General features: G+C 45.9%; 2 protein-coding genes across 2 annotated transcripts in view; one reads left to right on the top strand and one right to left on the bottom strand.

Moving 5' to 3' along the window:
- Window positions 1–764: 764 nt before the first annotated feature.
- On the top strand, window positions 765–6,505 carry elmod1 (ELMO/CED-12 domain containing 1; the record flags this gene model as incomplete). Its single annotated transcript, XM_080013218.1, has 10 exons — window positions 765–918; window positions 1,073–1,101; window positions 1,215–1,312; window positions 2,051–2,180; window positions 2,472–2,605; window positions 2,753–2,821; window positions 3,103–3,123; window positions 3,464–3,514; window positions 4,531–4,664; window positions 6,330–6,505. Coding segments are annotated over 10 exons (996 nt in total), but the record flags the coding sequence as incomplete, so codon positions are not given.
- Window positions 6,506–11,823: 5,318 nt separating this feature from the next.
- The window catches only part of LOC307240561 (glutamate receptor 4), a gene marked incomplete at both ends in the record, with an annotated part of 92,937 nt that continues 85,296 nt past the window's right edge, over window positions 11,824–19,464 (bottom strand). Inside the window, 2 exons of the mRNA XM_080014375.1 lie at window positions 11,824–11,988; window positions 15,962–16,099. Coding sequence (XP_079870501.1) covers window positions 11,824–11,988; window positions 15,962–16,099 — 303 coding nt within the window. The remainder of the gene's footprint in view (window positions 11,989–15,961; window positions 16,100–19,464) is intronic.

Raw genomic sequence — 19,464 nt, 5'->3', positions numbered from 1 at the left:
GTGTCCTGCACAAATCAATCAAACAATCTGCCGAGACCTCTTTCTCCTTGCCCCATTTATTATGGATGGTGCCGGTGTGATGCAATACCAAGCAATTACGGCAACATGCTATTCTTTACTATTCCTTTACCCTACTCCCAGTGGCGAGCACCTGCCACATGGGGGCGTTGGTCCCGGCCCCTTGTCCACCACCCATCTCTCTGGACAGTCCATCCCTCTCTTCGGACAGTCCGTCCGTCTCTGACCAGATGGACCTTTCTGCTGTTAAATGCCACTGGACCTTAAATGTAGCTTCACCTTCAGACGGGTGAGGTTATACTTAGGGTTACCACTTTAATTTGTCACGCCATTTTTTTACGTTCGCTTATTACTCCTTGCAGCATCTAGATGCTCCGTGCTTCCCGCGGCTCTCAAAGCTCTTTCCCTCCGTCACCTGTAAAAATAGCCGGCTTTGATCTGTGGCATGTCCCAGTGGTGGAGAACTAAAATTACTGCACTCCTACTAACACCCTCTTTTTTGCAATCCTTCTGTCTCTCCTCTCACCCTCGTTTAGAGTCTCTCGCGGCTCGTCCTGAGTTTTTGTGTCCTCGTTCTATTTCTCTCTCACTTCATATTTTGTCTATCAATCTATCTATCTATCTATCGATCTATCTATCTATCTATCTATCTATCTATCTATCTATCTATCGATCTATCGATCTATCGATCTATCTATCTATCTATCGATCTATCTATCTATCTATCTAAATATTTCTCTCATTTTCTTTCCAGAGTTTTGACACAGTTCTTTGTGTTCCTGTACTGCAAATGCCTGTGGCGGGGACTCAAGTTTGTCGCCAGGAAGTTAACCGGCCGCTGTGAGCTGCAGCGCGTCTGCTACAACAACAAGCACGGAGCGCGCAGGACCCTCAAGATCGGTAGGCCCACACCGCGCCTTTGTTTATTTCATTTTTTACTTTGCGACGGAAACTCACTAAGAGCACCAGCCAGCAAAAATATAAAAATCTATAATAATTCAGTTTGCATTTGATTGTTCTGTCTCTTGTCTGAATCGATGTTCTTTCTCTGCAGAGTCCTCGCTCAGGTACTCCAAGAATGAGGTAGGTACTCATTTACCTCTGAGGTTAGTCTTTCTTTTTGTTGGTCTTCTGACTTGCTGCCGAGCTGTCCTGTATCCACCCCTTCATTCATCCTGTGCCTTCTTTCTCCCCAGCTGCTGCAGTCGGCCCTCAGCGTCCACCCCGACAAAGTGGAGAAGACCATCGAGGACATCATGGCCTTGAAAAAGATCAACCCCGACACCAACCCCCAGTGAGGCACTCCTCCGTTATTTCGACGCCAGTGGTTTGTTTTGATGAGCGCGGAGCTGGTATCGTGATGAATTAGTTACAACCACGCGCTTCTGATCCTGTGACACAAGAGCTTTCCATCTCCCTATTTCTGGTTCAAGGGTTCAAACACACTGATCTACAAAAACACTTAAAACGTAAAGCAGCTGCATCAAATAGTACACGAAAAGTACCAGCATGACATACTACATCCGGTGAAACATTGTAGTATGGAAACATAAAGCAGCAAACATATCCCACAATGCATAGTGAGGGCAAGATGCCGATAAAAGTTTAAATGCGCCTCCTCATCAACCCACAACGTGGAGGAAAGGAAGTTGTGACGAAACAATGATGTGTTGGCTCCTTTTTACTCACATATTTGAGCCCCCTGGATGATAGTACGCATCCGTAGTATGTAGCACACCATCTTGGGAAGGCCAGTACAGAACCAGAGGAAGTGATGTCAAAGCACCTCTGCCAATGAAAGCCATACATTTCCATGGTGGAGAAACCAAAACATAGGACCGATGTGTGTGTGTGTGTGTGTGTGTGTGTGTACTAATGTTTTATTACTCACGTTTTTGTTTTGTAGGGGGTAGTATATTTTTGCCGGTGTCTTTGTAAATCGAACGGACTATCGTGACTTGAGGTTGTCTCGCAAAGGGTATTTCAAGACTCGACTCGCTCTCTGTCTCTCCTTCTCTCTCTCCACCCCCAGGCTGAGCATCTCGCTCCAGGCCAGCCTGTTCCAGATCGTGGGCTACAGGAGTCTGGTGGCCGAGGTGGAGAAGCTGCGCAGGGAGCCGTACGACTGCGAGAACACTCATCACGAGGAGCTGCTGATGAAGGTTCCCTCTTCTCCCTGCTCCTATCCCCTCACCTCCACATGACGAGTTCATTCAGAAATTGAAGAGCTGTTTTCGCCCTCACGGCTTTAATCTCATTCGTAAAAGGTCGAGCCTGACAGTTTCGCCGGTTGAAAGATTTATCTCAAGGAACTGATGCCAAGTTTGTTTTATTCTGTGGTGAGTTACCAAGAGACATATATATATATGAATATTTTTTATGTTAAGCTGTGTTTGTGGTTGCATGTTTGTGTGTGTGTGTGTGTGTGCGTGCGTGTCCCTCGCCTGGTGCAGCTGTGGAAGGAGCTTCGCCCCGACACCGCCCTGAGCGGACGCATCTCCAAGCAGTGGTGTGAGATCGGGTTCCAAGGCAGTGATCCCAAAACTGACTTCAGGGGCATGGGCCTGCTGGGCCTCCACAACCTGCTGTGAGTGAGAGAGAGAGTGAGAGAGAGAGGGAGAAAGAGAAAGAGAGAGAGGGAGAGAAAGAGATGGATATATGTAGATATTTGGATGGATAGATGGATATATGGCATGTGTCGGTTTCCTTGAAGCGCTTCTGCCTGCCTCTGTAGGTATTTTGCGGAGCATGACAAGGCCACAGCGCTGCAGGTGCTCCACGACTCCCTCCAGCCCAAGCACAAGTAGGTCCTCCGCAACCCACGCGCCCTTTACGCCGCCACCTTTAATCCTCCACTCCCATAGCTCTCAGCTCTGCAAGAACACATTTCGCCGATTTCTCATTTCTGCTCTCATGGCTTAAAGTCATTCGACGGCCACAATTTGTTTGTTTGTCCGGGGCGTCAGTACCTCAGAGGACCACAACCATTTCAAATAAACGCTTATTTTCTTCCTCTGCCTCCATTCTGACCGACCCACCCCACCCCACCCCACCCTCCACCTTCTTGTTTTCCATGCACTGTAGGAGCGCGCACAGAAAGCCCAGGTACCGGCTGTCACTTTCATTCACCACTTCTTTCACCACATGACGCTTCACACACACACACACACACACACACACACACACACACACAAACACACACACACGCACACACACACGCACACACACACACACACACACAAAGGTTTCATAGGTTTCAACAGGCTTTGAATTGCCTTCCATGTCTTCCCATGTGAAAAAGAAAAATCCAGTCGGATCAATGCACGTCCGACTGGCATGCTGGGAATTTACCAGTGTGTTGCAAAAACAAATAAGGAAAAAGGTTACATCAGGTTTTCCGAGGGCCAGGACTGGGTCATGACCAGTGTGTGTGTTTCCTCCACAGTGAGATGAGCCAATCAGAGTGGGAGAAGAGGAGCCAGGACAAAGCTATTGGGTGAGTGTCTGCACAGACACGTGTAATGTGCTGGTGTGTCTGTGCAGGTGTGTATGTGTTGTGTGTGTGTGCACGTGTGTGTGTGTGTGTGTACAGGGTACAAGGTGCACTCCTTCTGTCCTAAACTGAGGTCTGCTTTCAAACTGTGTTAGTTCTGATGGCCACCGGGGGCTAACACGCTCCACTTTGCCTGTCCAACTACTATCAATCAGTACTCAGACATTAAGCTGATATTTACATCCCAGGCTATAATAATATATTAATATCATATTAAAATAATATTTTTGATCTATGTTATAATTATCATATTTTCAGGTAAACAGGGTTTCATCTGGTCCTAAACTATTGTGAGCAATAATAATGATTTCAAATAATTTGCTGAGGTATGATCGTGAACCTTCTAAACCGAGTCTAAATTGATGACCCAAATCTGAAATGACTCTAATATTAATAATATTTACCTCACATTTACTTATTTACCAATTTTATCTTTACTATTAGATGGGCTTCAATTAACGCTGAGCTCTCTGAGTTGCATGTTGCGTTTGAAAGGTGCTCTCAGAATCTTCTTCTTCTTCTATCGGCTGCTCCCGTTAGCAGAAGGGGAAGGTCTACAGGACATGTTGTACGGTTTAGAGGCGCTGGCACTGACAAAAGGGCAGGTGGCTGAACTGGAGGTGGCAGAGTTGAGGATGTTGAGCTTTTCATTGGGAGTGACCGGGATGGACAGGATTAAGAATGAGTACATTAGAGGGACAGCTCAGGTTGGACAGTTCGTTGGATGGTTTGGACACGTGTGTAGGGGAGATGAGAGTTAGATTGGGAGAAGGATGCTGAGGATGGAGCTGCCCGGCAAGAGGAAAAGAGGAAGGCCAAAGAGAAGGTTTATGCAGGCGGTTGGTGTAAGGGGGGAAGATGCGCAAAGGTGCTATCAGAATAAAAGTTATTATTATGATGATTGATATTATTCTAAATGTCACTGTCCCGTCTCATCCTCTGCCGCTCTGTTAACACAGCTACTCCTTCGCCATTGTGGGGATCAACATCACAGACCTGGCCTACTCGCTGCTGGTGAGCGGAGCACTGAAGAGCCATCTGTACAACGTGGCCCCTGAGATGCCCAGCCTGCTGCACTTCCAGCAGACCTTCAGTAAGTCTGACCCCTGCCACCACCAACCCTAATGGGGATATACTGTAAATGTATTTATATATATATACACTATACTGTATACAGTACTATATGTGGAGAGCCTTAATACCAATCCCAGCAACAAAAAATGTTGCGTTATTTTTATGGGATCCCAAAGGTCCCATAAAAAAGTAATGCCGGTACATTTTTTATGTCGTAAAGTGCATTTTAAATTGCTTTTATATTTGCGGTCTGTCCCGAGATTTTGCTCTACAGAGGAGCTCTGTGCCCCGACAGCAATGATTTCCATCAGTGAATAGGAAAATAATTCTGTACTATTCTGAAGCCAAGTGTAGTGATAAGATACAAAGGGAAAAAAATCCAGTGAGAATTACATACATACAAAAATCTACAGTTGTGTGTATTCCAATTTTGAAGATCATTGACATCACCATCAGTGTCTAACCCTGTTCCCAAACCACAATGGCCTTTGGGGTGTGATGAATTAAAATCGGGGCTCTCAAAGTTAGAGCAATATTGTTTGGCGTCGTTAACTTTTTTTTTTGCACCATTAAGGCGTTTTCCGAGGTTGACCCTTTGAACCATCTGTTGGGTATACAGAGATGTGGAACGCCAGAAGAAGTCGCAACAGTCCAGAAGTCGTTTCAGAATTCTCTTCTTTCACTGAGTGCTGTATTTAGCGCTGTGGTGGCCACTTGGATGGTGTGTGTGTGGTGGCGAACCCACCACTGTGGCGGTCTCGCCACCACACGCCACCCAAGTGGCGTGCTCAGGGACCTCCGGCACAGAGACACAGATGACGGGGGGGTTGTGAAGACCAGTTTATTGTAGAGATGAGGCGAGGCGGAATTAGCCAGAAGCAGAGAGAACACGTGTGGACGGGGTTTTTAACCTTGATGCTCATTAGCCCAACCGACAAGCATCAGGTATGGCTACTCAAGCCACCCCATCCACCACAAGCACATATTTAGACCATGCAAGATCCAACAAAAAAAACAAAACACAGGTAACCATTGCCCAAAAGGTCAATGAAAAAAGCGGCCTCAATTCATATAAGTTATACACGCAGGGGTGCTACAAAACAGAAAGCGATATTCAAGGTCTATTCTAAGGGTCTAAAGTCATTTGCAGCAACTTTACAAAAACTAATCAGAATATTGCCTGGTGGGGAAAAAATGAAACAAAAGGAACAAAGAAAGAACCCCCTCCCTGATCCCACTTGGTGGAGGCCCAACTGGAAACACCTGGGAGAGGATGAGGCGTTCATGTGGCCTTGTTCAAGAGAGCACCGTCTCAGCCAGAAGATGGACCTCAGAGGAAACAATGATTAGGAAGAGAAGAAAGGAGAGAGGATAAGAAATAAACCAGATGATTTATACCTCCTGAAAAATAATAAAACAACTATATCAATTAACAGGATATAATGAGCTCATCGAAATAATCCAATTAAGCAGGAGGCCTCTCACATGAGTGAGTGCAGCTCCCTCACGCCAGCCGGAGCCCAGTTTGTGCGCTGTTTCGCTTTGGCTTCCTGTGCTTGAGTGGTGGAGAAACAGCCAATTCTTGAGACAGCTCTTTGGCTGTCAGAGTACTGGTGGCGGTGGTTGGGGTTGTATGTGATGTGATGTGTCCTATGCCACGCCCCCCCCCCCCCCCCCCCCCCAGGCTACCTGATGCAGGAGTTCCACCGCTTCTGGATGGAGGAAGACCCCAGCGACATCATGGAGTTCAACCGCGTCCGAGCCAAGTTCCAGCGGCGCGTCCTGCGGCAGCTGAAGAACCCCGATGCTGCGTTGTGCCCCCACTTCTCCGCCTCCGACCTCCACCTGGTCAACCTGTAAACACCGCCGCCCGCCCCCGCCATCTCCCCACCATCTCCCAGATACCATCACGTTGCATCACTGCCAAAAGCACACTCAGTCAGACACGCACATACCTGTACATACACACACACACACACACACACACACACACACACACACACACACACACACACACGCACACACACAGCCTCAAACCCGAAACCCCCCATCCCACACCTTCCACGGTATAACGTCAGAACACCAGCATCGATATAGAGATGTGGCGATGGCGCCCACGGCCCCGCCCCGTCGCTCTCTCATCGCTTTGACAGCTTCTTGTGGCGTGATTGTACATCAACATCCAGCTCGCAGTTACAGGTTTTTTTTTTTTTTTTTCCTCCTTTCTTTCTTCTTACTCTTCACCGTGAAAACCAAATTCTCTTCTCGTTGTCTTAATAACGCACGACCTCTCGCTGAGCGACAACCGGGCCTCGACGGAAATGACAGATATTTGGCAACAGGAGCCTCGAATAAGCGACGTATGTACGTGAATTATTTCAAGAAATGATGCCGCCACTTCGATCTCTTCACTCCAGTGTTATCCCTAAAAATAGAGCTATATATACTGTATATATATCTGATGCATTGTCTCCCACTGTAACTGTTCATTTCTATAGATTGTACTGTACTTTTGTGATTCACTGCATGGTAAGAACACGGGGGTTCTCCTTGCCAAACGTCAGAATGTGGAGAACTCCCAGGTCACAGCACTTTGCTTCAAACCCTTTTTGTTCTCCTCAGATATTTTCCCACTTTTCCCACTGCACAGAATCCTCCGTAAAAAAAACAAAAAACCCTCAAAGCACATTCCCGTCCGTCAGCAGCTGGCGAATCTGAAAACAAGGCTAAGAAATGTTTTTACCCGTGCAAATGATATTTTGTCACATCGAACAAATTTACCAAAGTCAGCACACAGTTACCAGTGTTGGAAAGGTTCTCAAACCGCCGCCTTTAATTTGACCCGCTCTCACGAATGTCCTGCCGTACTCACGGTTGTTTTGATTCGCAGCTCGTTTGGTCCGTTGATTGTGACGCCGTCGCCCACTGTTTTTCGGCAGCCAAAGCCGCGACTTACAGTCGCTGCACTGCACAGTTCTTCACGTGTATTTCTTTGCGCCATGCGTGCCTCTGTTTGTGACGTTCACCAAGCCTCTGATCCAGAGTTTGGACAACACTTGCTCCGAGAACGAATATATTATTCCCAAGACAGCAGCCTTTGGGGCAATACAGATTCTGACTTATGAAGTCCTAAAATTTGGAGAAAGCGCTACAAAATATACAGAAAGGTGTGTGTGTATGTATATATACATACATACTGTATATATGTATACATACATACATTTTATATATATATATATATATGTGTGTGTGTATACATATATGTATACATTTTATATTCATACTGTATATGTATACATATATATGTGTATATACGTATACATACATATATACGTATACATACATATATGTGTATACATACATTTTATATATATATATATATATATATACATACTGTATATATAAATAATTTAGCCATCTCTTCCTTGTCCACGGCAGGTCAGTGTTATCTAAACTCTGAATCACAGTTTTAGTCTTTGCACCAGATCATTAGAGAACACCGTGCACCATGTCACTCATCTTTTATCACCCAGAGCCTGGATATGTGAGATATTGTTTAACTCCGTGCTTTGCGCCGTCGATTGTGTTTTAAACGCTACGCAATATCCGTGTTGCATTTAAGTGAATGTCAATGCTTTTTCGTCAGTATTATATCGCCATTCAATTCAGTGAATGTCCGCGGGCTCGGGTTCCTTTCTCGGGAGCGTCTTTACTTTCCACTCTTGTCAGAAAAAAAAACGAAACAAACAAAAAACGCACACATTTCTTAACAATGAAATAGTAATATGCGCTGCCGGCGGAGTATAACGGCCGTAGGTCCTAACGATGACGTAGACCAAGTTAGATCCACGCCGCTGTACGTGTCGCTTCCGAGCTGCTGCAGAGAGCGTCGTGTCTGCATGACGAACGTCCATCCAGACATTAGACGGTATCTCTACGTACGCTTCAGTTGTCTGTGCCGTGTAGCCAGTACCTTTTGGAAAACACAATAAAGAAGATAAATGTGTGGTTAAAATGCCACTGTGGCGGCTTCAGTCTGTTTCTTTCTTCTTTTGTCGCGCGTCATCTGGTTTTATTGCAGTGACCTGAGTGAGTGTGGTTTCTGAGCGGACACAACAGGAGCAGATGGGCAGATGGTTACTGGCAGCGGCTTTTGTTTAAAAAAAATAAAATAATCCACATATTTTCTCTTTTGGGTTGTCCCTTTAACATGCCTTCCCCCCATATTTAATCAGCATAAACAGAAGGTAGGAGATCCACCCACTAGAATTGCTATTGGACGCCCCACCTAAATGCTCCCAACATCACCTTTGCAGGTTTGCAGTGTTAGAGTGTTTCTACTCTACATTAACACTGGGGAACAACATAAAGGGGGAAAGGCCTTGGAGACGGTTAAAATCTTGTGGGTCTTTATTAAAACCCTAACCCTCCTTTTATGGAGAGTCTGGGTTGTAGTTCAAAAATGTTTCAAGACAACGGGATTCTCGAATGCATCCGGACTTTTTGTAAAGACTGAATTGATGTGTGAATATGGCTCTAACAATGCTTGTACAAGTAAAACTCTGTCGCTGCGTCCGAAATGCATACTATACAACACACTACATCCGGTGAAATATTATAGGATGCAAACACTGCGCTGGCAAGCATGTCCCATAATGCATCGTGGAGTAAAAAGTAGCAGAAGTAAAAGTTTCTCTGCAGTGTCGTCATCAACCTGCCACGTGCTGAAAGGAAGTAAGTGTGAAATGACTCAAGTTTAAATGACGGTGTAGTATGTCCGAAAAGGCATCGTTCCTTTACCTCACCTACTAAAGTACGCTGGACATTAATACCAACATGTGGTACGTGCTCCCCAGCCGCCGTCTGAGTCGTCACTCTCCTTTCCAACAAGAAAGGTGGGTGGCTCTCTTCCTTTCCTCCGACTCCGTCAGGCCGCTCCACCCCGGCCACGCTTCAGCAGCACACCGAGACTCCGCCTCCCTGCAGGAATGTGGAAGTTCTGGCTTCATGTCAAGATGCCGAGATGGCGGCGAGCGTGAGCCCAAATTCAAGGCTTCAAACCGTCTCTCCAGAAACCAACGGGTGACAACACAGATGCGGCGCCCGTTCGTAAGTAACGACACAAAAAAACAGGCAAATTGGAATTGACTTTTACTAAAAAAAATAAAATAAAACTAAATTAAAATAAAGTTTACAATTTTTAAAAACTAAATAATACATTTGACTTGAGCTTTACAGACATATCAAGAGACCCAAAAATTGGCATGGCCTTGCCTCGACGGGCTTGTTTTCCTACTCAAAGCTACAAACTCCCCCCCCCCCGCGCGAGGGGATGGAAACCAAATTAAAAACAGGAGCAAACAATGTTTCTGACCAACGTGATCCCCCGGGTTTAATTGTAGACAAAAGATATAGCCGAGTCCGAGGCCACGTGTGCATCCCATTGCAGCCCAAGAGGCCCGAAGATTGTCCCTCCGTCACCCCAGGGGGGGCGTGGAAACCAGTGGGTGGAGACCGGGCGTGCGACAGTGTCCTGCTACAGTGTCTTGAGCCGCGAGGGGGGCGGCCGACGGAGGATCCACAGTGTTTGGACGCGGAGAGGGCTCATTCCACATAAAAACATTCTCAGCGCCTTATTGGAAAGCAGCGCCGGCGCCTCGAAACGACAGAGGCCGGTCGAGATTGCGTTCTCTCGACTTCGCGTTTTTTCGTTTGGACTCGACGCACATAATCTTTCGATTTCAAAAATGTTTATTTTATTTTTTTTAAAGATCTCCCCGGATGAGAGTACTTGCAATGTTGACAATTTTAAACCAGGAGATGGATTTTTTTCCTCCCTTTCTTTCTTTGTTTTGTTTTTGATTCCTGGGTACAAAAAATAGGCAAAACAATGAAAAAAATAGTATTTATTTTGACTGCAGTAACTTGGCTCATAAAGTTGTCCCAATGAGCAACCTCCTAGGTCTGCATCTGCACAGTGAGGATTGATTATTTTAAGGATTGGGGGTGGAGCTACTTAACATTCATTGCTGGATTTGAGATATATATATATATATATATATATATATATATATATATATATATATATGAAAACATGGATTCAAATATTGGGTTGGTGATCCTGTTTTCTATATAGTTGAAGGTTTTGAACAGTTAAACCTTGTACTCTATGTCTCACTGTCTGGAGTGGCCTCATCCTATTCATTATTGCGATGAATCAGATATTCTTAAAATGGTTACAAAAAAAAAAGGACTGTCGGTCAACTACAATATCTGCTATGTACACCCTTTTAAAAAGCAAGCATGTTATACAGTCTCCTCTATGTACAGCTAGATTTTTTTTCCCCTTGTTGTATTTTCATTGAATATACATATTTACTTATCTTCACAGTTTCTTATGTTTTGTCATATATTCGTTGAAGAGATTTTTTTTATTTTTGTTATATTAATACAAATGTTTTGCACCCTAACCCTCCCTAACAGCATGTCCTTTATGGATATCAAGTTGAGATTCTTGTACCTAAACAGTGTCTCTTCGACTCTACACCCTCGCTGGCGAAAATACGGTTCGGATTCGAAAACAATCATGATTGTGATTCAGTTTGCCAAATTTCACAGCAATCCAAAATGCACAGTTTAGGTTTCAAGTTTTTTTTTTTTTTTTTTTTTACAGTTTTCTGGTCTTCCCTTATCATATATCATGATATTAAAATCTTCTATCGCTCTAGTCCTTTTCCACCTGTTAAGGAGCAGCAGTCAGGGGTGTGGAAGAAGAAGAACAGCTTCCACTAGACGACTCCTCGAGTCCAACGTGGGCCCCTTTGCGATTGGCCCCAATAACTGCCAAGCTCAAGATTGTTCGGCTTGAAAGTCCCTGTGGATTTGTATTCCTAGATTTTTTTTAACTTCCAGAGCGCCGTCCTCGAGCCGCAACAAGTCAGAACGTCGTCAAAAAATACGCAGGTCGGGGCCAGCGCCGGGCCCTCGTGGCGGGCGTGTGTTAAATGCCATTTTCCGTTTCCTCCGGCTGTTCCATCGTGGCGGAAAGCCTTTATTGTTTGGGAGGGTTGCGGGATTGGGACTGGAGGTGGGGGGCGGGGGGTGGGTTACGAGATTGGGTCTTTTTTTTTTTTTTTTTTCTTTAATCCAGAGTAAGGCACTTGGGAGGTTTTTGGTTTTCACGGGAGCTCGGAGGATACCAGGGCCAGACCGGAGCTCTGGCGGATGGGGGGCCCGCTGTGGACGGCTTTGGGGCAGTCCGGCGTCAGCACGCGGCCGTTCTCTCCGACGCTGCCCGTGATGGACAGCCGCGCCTTGTTTCTCATGGCTTCTGTGAACGTCAGCTGAAAGGGTGGGGGGGGGAATTAGTGGGGGTTAAAAAAGGAAAAAATGTTTATTGGAACAAAATGTATACTGTATAATATACATAATATATGTATTGTATATACAATAAATCTATACAGTATATATATATATATATATATATACACACATAAATATTTAAATACATACACACCGATCAGCCCCAACCTTAAAACTACCACTTATAACCACTAATATTGTGTAGCTCCCCCTCGTGCCACCAAAACAGCTCTGAACCGTCGAGGCATGGACTCCACAAGACCCCTGAAGGTGTCCTGTGGTATCTGGCACCAAGACGTTAGCAGCAGATGCTTTAAGTCCTGGAAGTTGCGAGTTGGGGCCCCCATGGATCGGGCTTGTTGTTCCAGCACATCCCACAGATGCTCGATTGGATCGGACCAAAACCCTTTTTGCAAATGTGATTCATCAGACCAGGCCACCTTCTTCCATTGCTCCCTGGTCCAGTTCTGAAGCTCATGTGCCCAATGTAGGCGCTTTCGGCGGTGGACAGGGGTCAGCATGGACACTCTGACCAGTCTGCGGCTATGCAGCCCCATGGCAGCAAGCTGTGATGCACTGTGTGTTCTGACACCTTTCTATCATAGCAGCATTAACTTTTTAAAGCAATTTGTGCTACAGTAGCTCTTCTGTGGGATCGGACTAGACGGGCCAAACTTGCACGCATCAATAAGCCCATGGGCGCCCATGACCCTGTCCCCTTCCTTGGACCACTTTTGGTAGGTTTAACCACTGAATACCTACAAGACATGTCGTTTTGGAGATGCTCTGACCCAGTCGTCGAGCCATCATTATTTGGCCCTTGTATGTTGCTCAGATCCTTACGCTTGCCCTTTTTTCCTGCCTCCAACACATCAACTTCAAGAACTGACTGTTCACTTGCTGCCTAATACAGTATATCCCACCACTTGACAGGTGCCACTGGAACAACATGAGAACCACAACATTAAAACTACTGACGGGTGACGTGAATAACATTGCTCATCTCATTCCAATGGCACCTGGCATGACCTGACAAGATGAACTCTTGTCAGGTTTCTTGTCGGTAGTTTTAATGTTGTGGTTCTCATGTTGTTCCATGGTTGAGGTGTTGACTTTGCCTCCAAATTCCCCAGAGCGGAATCCAGTCCAGCATCTGTGGGATGTGCTGGAACAACAAACCCGATCCATGGGGGCCCCAACTCACAACTTCCAGGACTTAAAGGATCTGCTGCTAACGTCTTGGTGCCAGATACCACAGGACACCTTCAGGGGTCTTGTGGAGTCCATGCCTCGACGGGTCAGAGCTGTTTTGGCAGCACGAGGGGGAGCTACACAATATTAATGCTTATTAGTGGTGGTTTTGATGTTGTGGCTGATTGATGTGTGTGTGTGTGGTGTGTGTGTGTGTATGTACACTGTATATATACGGGGTGTCACGGTTCAAAAACACATGGTTCTGGTTGTATAACAGTTTTTGAGTCACAGTTTCAGTTTGGTTTATATATGGTACATTGGGGGGAAAACAGATCATTGAAAAAATCAACAACAAAAGTTTTGTTTTTCTTACAGGGGCAATATTTTTTCCGCAATTTTGCTGAATCAGCAGATTTTCTATCAAACGCACAGGTACAACTTCTTCTTCTTCTTCTTATTATTATTTAAAATAAATACATCAATATAAACTCCTGCACCTGCAGTGGCTTGGGTCACTTTGTCGTCACAGGGTAAGCACAGCAAAGGTCACACTGGTTTCTTATATAACCATGGTAGAGACAGTGTAAAGCCTATGATACGTTTTTTCGGATGGACACCTTTCCACCCCGATAGATATATACAGTAAATACTATACTGTGCGTGTATACATACATACATACATACAGGTATATATAACTATATACACCTGTCAGCCACACAGTTACTACAGAGAGGGTGATATGGGGACAGGGAGCTGACTAAGCAGCAGCCAGGCGGTAGCACAATGGAGATGTGGGACACAGAATCACGCGGGACAAACACTGCACGTGGAACCATCAGGGGGCTGGGGGAAATATCCGCGAACCCCCGCTAACCTGCTTGCATCAATAACCTTGCCGTAACTCAAGGGATCGTTAGGCCATTACTCCCCGCCCCTCCCCCCATCATGGTGTAGTGGCTGAAGTACGGTTTGATTACTAGAGGCATTGCGTGGGCCGCGGTGCCCACAGCTGGTTGTTCATTATGTTTGGCAGTTGTGTGGTGATTATCTATCGTGCGCGATGGACCTGCTTGGGAATTGGACTATCCCTTTATTTACCCCGGACTATGCACTGTGTTTCGTGTGTGTGTGTGTGTGTGTGTGTGTGTGTGTGTGTGTGTGTGTGTGTGTGTGTGTGTGTGTGTGTGTGTGTGTGTGTGTGTGTGTGTGTGTGTGTGTGGGTGGATGTGTTACCAGTGTTTACAGCTGTGTGATCTTGTTGTTGTACCCAGAGGAAATTCTTCCATAAAGACCTTCCAGGGGCTCTTTGTTTGTACACGGGTATTGGCGGAGTTTTATAGTCAGGGTCCAGGCGTCGGGGAACGATCGTAATTCACGGAGAGTGCTGACAAATGTAGATATGTGGAGACACAGACGGGTATGTACGCAGAGTAATATATTAACCCTCATTTTTCGGCCTCCTTCCCGCAACCACAACATGAAAATTTGGGTTTTGCGTTGGAAGCATGTTCTCAGCGGCCATTCGTTGAGAGCCACAAGTCTCTTTTTTTTTGCCACAAAGCATCTAATTCATTATGAATCTGTAGTTTTTCCTCTTTTCCCAAAAGTCAATCTTTGGATGCAACGGCACAGGCGGTGTTGGCGGTGTTGTTTGCAGTGTTAAAACGCAACATGCTGGTGTTCTTTCAGTCTGCGTTAGGGATGATAAACACTCATGACTTTTCTTAGTGTCACAAGTAAAATTGGTAACATGACAACTTTTTGGGGGAATATGGCCCCCTGTGAGGTTAAAAAGTAGCACCCACCACCAAATAACATGTTGATTTTAGGGAAGAATATTAGCTGGACCTGGTGGTGGAAGACAATGTAGGAGAGAGAGTGGATGACGGGGGTCTGGATATACACCAAAAAAAGGTGGAACCATTCCTGTCACAGTGATGACCAATCGGAGGGCAGACAGTTGTGATTCACACATCCGATCACACGGCGGTGACTAAACACCATCTGATGCTCATAACCGACTGAAAACGTCGCAAGAACCAACGTATAACATCGTGGACCTATTATTTAATATGATTCATTTTTGTATTGATTGGGATGGTGTAATGAGGCATATATTACTTGCTTGATTAATGAAGATAATGTCTGAGAGCCAGTGGTTCTGACTCTGATTGTGTGGCAGTGCTGATCCCCCGCAACCCTCCCGTTCATGGCCAAAAAAAAAGCTGGCGTGTACATCAAGGACAACCAGACCACAGATATACAAATAGATAAGACAGGGAGCTCGCCACGGATCACGACAGCAGCAGAGGCCGCAGCATGGGGCAAAGCTAGCAAAGGAGGGCACGGTCCAGTTTCACTTACGGGTCGTACAGCGCGCAGGAGAAGCTAGAGGCGGAAGGGTGGTGTGGGGTGGGTGGGGGGGGGGGGGGGGTGGGGGGTTGGAGGCAGGGGTGTGGCTGGCTTCCATGGAAGACACCCAGCTATATCTTATCATCATCCCCACCGCTACCAGGCACGTCCAAAAAAACGTCGCTAAGCTCGGCCAAATCGCAGACGCTCGGGCTGGAGCTGGGCCCGGAACTCTGGGTCTGCCGTCTAGGGTTGGGGTTGGGGTTGCGACTTGGGCTGGGACGGGGGCTGTGGGTTGGGGTCACATGGGAGTGGTGGGGGTGGTGGTGGTGGTGGAGGTGGTGTTGGTGGAGGAAACGGAAGTGGTAATGGGGGTGTTGTTGGTATTGGGGCTCAGGGGTTTCCACCTTCATTCTTTTGGCCTCGTTGCGGGACTTGTAGCAGAACTCGATGAGGGCCACCAGCATGGCCAGGCCCAGGCCCCCCACCAGGATGTAGAAGACGCCCGCAACGTTACTCAGGCTGAGGGCCTGGGACGACTTGTCCTGGAAGCCCAGCGGGGGAGGGAAGGAGAGTGAGAGAGGAGGATGGAGAGAGAGAGAGAGAGAGAGAGAGAGAGAGTGAGAGAGAGAGAGGACAGAAGCAAAGTCAGAGGTTGTGCGGTGGCTGCAGTGGCTGCATCACAGTTTACATTCACACAACGTTCACACACACACACACACACACACACACACACACACACACACACACACAGACTATAAAAAAACAGAAAGAAAATCTATATCACAAACGCATGACACACAGGACGCAGGCACAGACAGATGTACAAACACTCGCAGTCATACACACATTAACACAGAACAACAATTTATTTGTCACTAGGTGGTTCCTAGGCCTCTGCATCTCCTAGTCTATAGCTGCTTGTAACCATGCCAACCAAACTGATGACGCCTCTCTAGTGTTTCCAGCTGACTTCCGTGTCTCTCTATCTCAACCTCTGTCTGCAGGAGGTGAGCTAAGGCCTTGTTATCAATACCGTGTTGATTTGTGTGTTCTTGGGATCTCAGAGCGGGTGTCAGTGACTTCCTACAAGATGTTCGCTTGAAACTAGAGACTGCCGGAAAATCCATACACCATCCAAATACATTTTTTTAAATCTGATATAAATTGACTGACCTAGAATTGTGATTATTGAGCTAGCGTTTAGAAAATAGGCCTTAGACTATCTAACTTGGAAGAAATCTCCAGTTCTAAGGATTTCTTCAGGTGAATCAGTACTTTTATCAGCAGTCTTGATTTTGAGATTTTAATTCATTTCCTATCTTTAAGAAAACAATGTGTTGTGGATCGGTTTTGAGACAATAGGATCATTTCTATGTCAGGGTTTTTTTCCCTCGATTGAAGAAATCTTGTCAAGTAACATTTTCTCACCCCGTCGCCCGACAATATTGCTTGATTCGAGACTTTTCTTCCCCTCTAACTTTCGATTTTTCTTTGCCTGACGTAAGATTCTTTTGCTGTGTAAGCTGCGGGGCAATGGTGATTCATGGATGTGACGCTATGGATGCAAAATTGTGTACGCGATGATTCGCGCTTCTCGGCGGAGTCGTTAGTTAAGTGTTGCTCAAGCCTCCGGCCACACCAGCATTTGTGACTCCGAGATTTTGCACTGAACTCATTACGTTCACTTACGGCAGCAAAGTAAATGATTGCACCATTGAAGGGGCAGTTTGTGGGTGAGCAGGCCATCATATCAGCTGTGACAACATCATCGTATTTTATACAATAGTGCGCTGCTGTAAAATAAAGTGTTTGTAGTCTAAGTCGAAGCAGAAGTGGTAAATAGTGGTAAATGCGGTGCTTATGTACTGTATGTTTTACTGTTTATAGTAGTGATCGTGAAGTGCCGCTCTTTTTGGAGATTCGGCTCTTGGCGAGTCCCTCAGTAAAAGGATTTGTTCAATTTTCATACTCTTTGTTCGTTTTGAAACAGTCAAAATTATTCATTGTGGTGGAATGCAAAGTGTAAATCAGTTACATTCAATGTTAATTCTAACAAATGGCTTCACGTTTTTTTCCACATTACTTTAATTCTGAGCAGTGCTGGGTAAAGTTACTTTTAAAAGTAACTTGTTACATTACCAGATTACTGCCATTAAAAAGTATCTTGTTACCTTAAAGCGTTACCTGCTGAGAAAGGTAACTCATTAGGGTACTTTTGTATTATCAAAAGTGAAAACCCCCATTTCACTCTGGTGTTCTTGTGCCTGAGCTACACATGCGCTTAGACGCATTAGGAAAATGGCAACGAAGAGCCAATCAATTTGGACGATCTAAAGGTGACCTTTCACCTCTAGCCAATCATGTTTGTCGTTGAAGAACGAAGGCCCGCCCCTCCCTCGTGGGTAGGTTGCGCTTAAGTTATAAACACACAGAGCGGCAGTGTCCAGACCTGGGACTGAGGAGAAGGATAAAGATGATGTATTCTTGACAGGACCATATAAATCCGTAGTTTGGAATTTTTTGGGAAATTTAAGTTCCGACCCAAAGCAGACGTAAATATCCACTGTGTAAAATATGTCGATGAGATGTGCTGAAGAAGACGGCAGCACCACAAACGTTATTATAAATTGATTTCATTTTAAAATCGCGTTATGCATGTGAGTCTGTGTGAAAAGTAGCCTACTTTTCAATGGAACATTGATTGCCTTGATGATGTCATTCTTTATTTAGCCTGCCTATTCATTGTTTTTCAGTTCAATAATCACAGATAGTATTTGACCGGAATTTCTCCCTGTCGCCTGGGACATTGAAATCTTCCAGCGAAATGGAAACCCTGGTGCAAATGCGTGAGGGATTTCTCTTTTTTTTTGTGGCAACAAAAGGAACAGGGCAATACATTTTAACAGTAACAGATTGCTTTTTTGAAAACGTAACTACAGTAAATAACTGATTACTTGAATTGCAAAACTAACGCGTTACATTACTGGTTACAGCAAAAAAGTCATCTGGGTATTCTAACGCTTTACTTTGTAGGACGTCAACCCCAACACCGGCTGAGTCATTTTTCTGTTCACCGGTAGAAGATTCGCCCGCTCACTGAGCTTGCTGGGCCGCGGGGGCTCGAGGCGCATGCTTTTTCGTTCACAAATCGAGCGTCGCGTCTCTTTTTCTGCGGTTACCAAGCGGCGAACGGGCGACTTGTTTGGCGGGAGTGACTCCCGACTCATTTAAAAGACCCGTTCGCTACGAACGAATTGTTCACAAGGTTTGCATCACTAGGTTACAACTACTCTGCATAGCAGACGCCTATACAGTATGTATCCAAAGGAGCAAATCTTTTTCTGGTGTGACCGGGGCTTTAGAGAGGCGTACGCGCCGTTCAGAGTGACCGTGTAAGTGTCGGGGGACGGACCAGTTGGAGGGTGATCCGCCGTTCCTGCGTCGCCAAGTTTACCCGCAGTCACAAAACAACAAAGCATGCGAACTCCGTTACTCAGTGCCTAAGTGCTGCGACATGCTGTGCGTCCTCGGGCTACGCCTCGAACCTTCTCCGGTTAGCGTCGGCCACTTACAGAAAGTGTGTGTGTGTGTGTCATATACTGTATGTTCCGGCACGCTGTATTAGCAGCAGAACCGCGCTTGGCGAACATTTTAGAGTGTTATGGTGGTGGTGGTGTTGTCGGGGAGGGGAGGGGGTGGGGGGTGGGGTGACTGAGCTCCAGAGGGCCGGTGGAGACTGACCTTACTTCCCGAATCCTTGGGTCCACACTCCCCTTTATCGTACCACCATTTGTTTTTCAGTTTGTCTAAGACTCCTGCTTCACTCAGTTTCAATACGGCAAGGTTTACAGGCGTTCTTCAAACCACGGGGTGGGGGTGGGGGGGTGGGTGGGGGTTGAGGGGGAAA

The sequence above is a fragment of the Zeus faber genome (genome assembly GCF_960531495.2).
Source record: "Zeus faber genome assembly, chromosome: 14".
Taxonomy (NCBI): domain Eukaryota; kingdom Metazoa; phylum Chordata; class Actinopteri; order Zeiformes; family Zeidae; genus Zeus; species Zeus faber.
The sequence above is the reverse complement of the archived record's forward strand: the minus strand, read 5'-3'. Positions and strand labels throughout refer to the sequence as shown.